Genomic DNA, 5,890 nt, shown 5'->3' on the forward strand with positions numbered 1-5,890 from the left:
AACATGGTCCTCGATCCCAGGACCCTGGGATCATGACCTGAGCCGAAGGCAGATGCTTCACGCCTGAGCCATGCAGGTGCCCCCTCATAATACTTAAATGAAAGGAGGAAACCTATTGGTGTTATGCACTGGAAGCTTGCGGCATGTCTCTCTGTTATTAAGTTGAGTCGATTCCAACGCACAGAATTCTGGTGGTGTCCTCGTAGCACAGATGCCCTGGAGCAGCTGCCACGGGGTGCCCTTCGCACTTGGAGGCCTGCGTAGCCATGCTCCGGCTGTGTGGCGTCGTGGGAAGAGGGTATGTGTGGCGTTCCTGTCCTAGGATCTGCATTCAGCTCTGCTGCACCACGGAGGCCCGTTTCCTGGTGGGTGCTTAGCGCGGCGTCTGGCTGGTAGGGACCAGCCCACGGATCCTGCCATGCCCGCGGCTCTGTCTGTCTCCGCCTCACGTGGCGACCGTCCCCTGGTGTAGCCTGTGACTCACCTGGACAGGAGAGGAAACGAAGCGTTTTGACACACTGTCTCTTGCCTGATGTCACATAGCTAGTAAGCGATGGCGTGATTGGATGTGTCTGCCTAATGAAACCCCAAATAAAGTGTGGGCTAGAAACTTTACAGTGGCCTCAGACACAAAAACACAGCAGAAGTAACAGCCTTGAGCAACACGTGTGTGTCCAAGTCAGAAGGGACCGTGTGTCCTTTCCTGTCACTGACTCCTTAAGTACTTCGGAAAGGAGGACCCTGTGTGCCTTACTTAAGTCGTCGACAGGCTGGAAATGTTTCTCTTTTTCTTGGTGAAAGTAATGGTTAACCCTGCTTGCAAAGCTGCAGTGAATGAGTGATTACAGAGCAGTCTACAGGTGTTTAGTTATGTTGGGAATGTTCACATGCAGAGTTCTTTCGCTCAGAACCTAACTGCCTGCATCTCAGAAAATGCAGCTTTACCCCTTACCATTCTGCACAGTGACCGAAACGCAGAAATGCATTTGTAGGTGTAATGGGCGTTCAGGTGACGGTGTGACATGGTGCACGAAAGATTTGCTCCCACGGCCCCAAAGAAGTTAGCCTGGTTCCCTTCCCTCCGTGGAGGTGCGTCCAGCCCAGTGAGGGGAGTGGAGACCATGAGCTACGAGTCACTGGAGAGTGAGGCCAGTCCCGTGCTGGGGGCAACCAGGAACCGAAGGCCTGTGAGATGGGGAGCAGAAAACTGTGACCCAGACAGAGAAATCCAGTGCTGCCCCAGGGCTCATCGCGAACAGATGCAACCTGGAAATAAAACAGCCACCTCTCATATACAGACACCACATTTAGACGTGGGCCTGGCGGTCACCATACCCACATCAGAAATGTCGATGGCAATTGGAGCAGTGTGGGGGGGTTTCCAGAGCTCAGAAATGTCGATGGCAGTTAGAACAGTGTGGGGGGGGTTTCCAAAGCTCAGAAATGTCGATGGCAGTTAGAACAGTGTGGAGGGGTTTCCAGAGCATTTGGCGTGTGTCTCTTTATGTGTATCTGGATGATATTTTTCCTTCGGGCCTTTTGGTCCTTTCTGCCCCATCACAGGGTGTTTGGGCCGCGGAGCAGCATTCAGCATGGCCTTTCCTTGGGGACTTTCCTCTTCACGTTCGTTTCGTTTGGCTTCACTGCCCCGTTAGAGACCTTTCACCTCCCGTTGCCTCCGCAGCGGCCAGGCTCATGAGAAAGAACAGCGTGGCATAGGGTCGAGCCCAAGCGCAGGTTGCAGGGCTCGGGGAGTCTCCAGTGTGTAGAGCCCGCCAGGCCTCCCTCCTCCTGGAACCCCGGGAGCAGCAGCGTTCCCCTTGGTAACATGTCATTACCATGTTCTGCATGACAGTGAGCAAGCTACGTTTCATATCAATTGCTGGGGCTCTAGAATGCAGCTGCCTTTTCAGTTTTCCTTTGTGCGGCTTTACTCACTGCTCCCTTGTATACACCTAGGAGCTGGATGCTTTGATGCTTTTGCTGACAAATCCTTAAGATATCCTTATTTTCTGTATCTATGGATCTTACTATCACCATTGACTTTATACTTGAAAATTTAATAAAGCGGGAGGGGGGATATACGTACAATACACAGAGACCGACAGATCACGCATCTAACACACCCCCAGCAGACACACAGGCAACGTACGTGGTACAGACACACAGACATGCACGCACGTTCTCTACTGAGCAGTCACGTGGAACCTGTTAGAAACAGATCAGAATGTGACCCTAGCAGAGCCCCAGATTCCCACTTGTGGTCCTTCTTCTTGTGACCCTGATTTCCTGAATTCCTAACTGGATTAAAAAACCAATTAGTGGCTTTATGCCTTTGACTTTGTAAGTCCGGTGGTGGTGAAGAGGAGGAGTAAGAAAAAATAAGGGGGAGGGAACAAGCCTGGCGTTGAAATTGCTGTGCTAACGTAAGTCTAACTGGAGTGCGGTGCTGGGGGGCAGCGCAGTGAACCCCACGGCTAGGACCAGGAGAGACCATACAGCATGCTTGCCTCCCCTAGGGCACTGAGCACCCTGCAGTCCTGCGAAGGATGCCCCACTGGGAAGACAGGAAGTGCCCGTGAGGCCTTGTGCCTGACAGAAGCCGGACGTGGCCCTTGGGCAGACCGTGCAGGCCGTCTTTTGCTCCGAGTCCTTATTTCCCATGTGTGAGTTCTCTCCTGTTTCTGGGCACATCTCCACGTCCTGTCTAACGCACCCTGCAAATAGAGCTCCTTTTTCGTTAACATACTAAAGGTGAATCCAGATGGCCAAAAGCACTTGGGTTTGAGCAGTCCATTGTAGCTAATTTAATTGTGTGTGTCTGGGAGGTGGTGGGTCGTTAGGAAGTCAGCCGCACCAGGAGCCTCCCTGCAGGTCTGTGGATGCTGTATTTCAAGCCTGTTGGTAGGAGAGGAGGAATAGTGCACGCGTGGCTCCGCTCTTTGAAGCACAATATTGGGGAGGCATTTGTGAATTAGGTTTTAAGCTCTTTAAGAGACACAGTGGCTGGAACGGAAGGGAGACACAGGGCATTCACCCCACCCCCCCACCCCCCGCAGCAGGTCAAACCGACTGGGACAGGACACCCGAGCCCTGAGATAGGCTTCTCAAACCGCGTTCTCAGCTCGAAGGTGTTTAAATGCGATTCGGTAACCAGACAGCTGCTTGACGCTGTTCTCTACACATCCGTTGCTATGTTCAAGTTATTTTGAAAACTTGTAGTTTCTTTTAGTGCGTGCCTGATATGTATTTTTGTCCTGCAATATCTACCTTCCTGGAACTGGGTTAATATTTTAAGCTCCTGTGCTTGGCTGCTTTGCCACCGTGTGTCTTCTAAGCTGAGGCGGTATGTTCAGTGTCTTGCCAGCAGAGAGCCAAGCTGCCCTCTCTCTGGGCCCCACTGGGACGAGCTCCTGTGCCCTCTTCTAGATACAGAGAGCTTCTAGCTTCTAGGTGGGGCAGGGTCCAGCCTGTCTGGCCATGCTCCCACAGCGCAGGGTAGGGGGCTGGCCCCAGCTGCTGACCGTGGGAAAGGAGAAGGAATTGGGCATGGTCTGGGTTCTGCTCTCGAGCATCCACTGAACCTGGAGGGGCCCGTTTCCCGAGGACATGGTCAGAGGGACCTGTGCAGGGCACCGGACATGCAGGACAGCAGCCCGGGGGGTGGGGGGACATCTGTAACACCCAGGCCAGGCATCCTGTCCCAGGAGGCCGGCTCACTCCTGGGTCCGAAGGCAGGTGCTAGAATGAGGCTACTGCCCTGGGTGTCAGGGGGAAAGCCTTATCCGACTTGTTACTTAGTAGGTTACATCTCTTTGGGGCGCTGGTAACATCTCTTTTTTTTTTTTTTAAAGATTTTATTTATTTATTTGACAGAGATAGAGACAGCCAGAGAGAGAGGGAACACAAGCAGGGGGAGTGGGAGAGGAAGAAGCAGGCTCATAGCGGAGGAGCCTGATGTGGGGCTCGATCCCATAACGCCGGGATCACGCCCTGAGCCGAAGGCAGACGCTTAACCGCTGTGCCACCCAGGCGCCCCTGGTAACATCTCTTTTGGGCGCTGGTGCTCAGACGTGTCTGCTGGCTCTCCCGTTGCTGCCCTTCTTAGAGTTTCCTTTAACAACACGGTTGTCTCCTCAATGCGAAACTGCTCTTCCCTGAACTGAAGATTCCATCAGAGGCTCGTTTTATCACTCAGGTCGGAAGCAACCGTGTGTTGGCAAAGGCGTGGCCCCCTTCTCGGTTTCGGGTTTGATAGTTGTTAGCCCGTGAGCGTTGGCTACAGCGCGGATGACCGCACATGTGAGGCCTGCCCGTGGGAGTGTTTTGTGGGAACCTTTCCATAGGTGTGTGCGTGTCTGCACATATTAAACACAGGCATGTGTGCCTCAAAAGTGCAGGTAGAACTGGAAACGGATCACAGGATGGAGAGATCACTGAACCTCGTACAGTGTCCCAAAGCCTGTGTTTTTCTCGTTTTTAATAATATACGATTTAATTTAAAGGTTTTATTAATAAATGGATTTGTGCCTCATGCTAGAAAGTTCTATGCCTTTGTATGTGGCGATTTCCCAAAGTAAGCCACATAAAAATAGTGTTGTGACACGGAATAAGTATTTGTGAATAAAGCCGTATGAGAATTTTCGTCAACATTGTTTTTAAAAATATTTGTGTAAATTTTTTTGCCCCAGCATGCAACTTGCGTGTGTGTGTGTATGTGTGCGTGCCNTTTCGTCAACATTGTTTTTAAAAATATTTGTGTAAATTTTTTTGCCCCAGCATGCAACTTGCGTGTGTGTGTATGTGTGCGTGCGTCTGATATGTGTGCGTGTTTTTAATACTCCCCATCCTATGACATGATGTGCCGACACCCAGCCTGATGTCCGGTGTGCGTTTGGATTGCATATCTTGCCTTACAGATTACGGTAGAGATAGGTGTGGGAAGACGTATATGGATTTAATTTCTTCAAATGATGTAAGACGATTATCCAGATCTGGGTTCTAGTCCCATTTGGAGAGAAGATGATACTTGGAGTCATATGCTCATTTTTATACTTTGTCCCTCTAGACGAGCAGATGCCCAGTGTCCGGAAGCCATTCCAACAGCGCAGCAGGACTCTCAGAAGCCGTCCCAGCTCTCTAAGCCACCTCCCACCTGGGAAGCGCCAGACACACCCCAGGAGGCTCGCAGCCGAGCGGGGACCCTACCTCGAGATTACAGATACCCAGAGGAAACGCTCGGCCCAGGACCACATGTGCCGAGCGCCCCCCCCTCGGCCCTGCACACTCGGGGGCAGGACCCAAGGCCTGTGAACACTGCACCGCTCCCCAAGAAGCCAGCCCCACAGAGGCCACCGCCGCCCAAACGTGAACCCAGGCAACTCAAGGGCCTGGCCGGTGGCACACCTGGGACTGCTCCCCTAAGTGCCCCCAGCAAGCCCCTTCCCCCACCCTCCCCGGAGGCCCTGGAGGTGTGTGTGGACCGCCTGTCCCTGTCCCACAGCCCCTGTGCCTTGGTGGAGAAGCTAAGCAGTGCGCAGCCCGAAGACGGTGTGAGGGCCGCTGGTGAGCACGACAAGCGGCATGTAGATGAGCACATAGCCTGTCCGAAGCGTGAGGCCCTGCTTCCGTCCAAGTTCCGGCCCCTGCAGACGTCTGCCATGGAGACCTCTCGCTCCCCTTCTCCTCAGTTCGCTCCCCAGAAGCTGACAGACAAACCTCCCCTGCTGATCCAGGAGGAGAACCCCACAAGGTACTATCCTGGGACGGTGGCCCTGTGCTCTGACCCCTTTCCTGAGCTCCTGCAGGTGCATCTTTCCCGGGTGGTGGACGCCGGGTACCCTGCTTCAGCTGCACACATTGGATTTTAAGTTGCTCCTGGGGACTGACT

At 53.1% G+C, this 5,890-nt stretch overlaps 1 protein-coding gene across 1 annotated transcript in view; it reads left to right on the plus strand.

The window, feature by feature from the left end:
- SHROOM2 (shroom family member 2) overlaps nucleotides 1-5,890 on the plus strand; it is a 152,929-nt gene that overhangs the window by 95,458 nt on the left and 51,581 nt on the right. Inside the window, exon 7 of the mRNA XM_034649886.1 lies at nucleotides 5,069-5,752. Coding sequence (XP_034505777.1) covers nucleotides 5,069-5,752 — 684 coding nt within the window. The remainder of the gene's footprint in view (nucleotides 1-5,068; nucleotides 5,753-5,890) is intronic.

The sequence above is a fragment of the Ailuropoda melanoleuca genome, chromosome X, assembly GCF_002007445.2.
Source record: "Ailuropoda melanoleuca isolate Jingjing chromosome X, ASM200744v2, whole genome shotgun sequence".
NCBI lineage: Eukaryota > Metazoa > Chordata > Mammalia > Carnivora > Ursidae > Ailuropoda > Ailuropoda melanoleuca.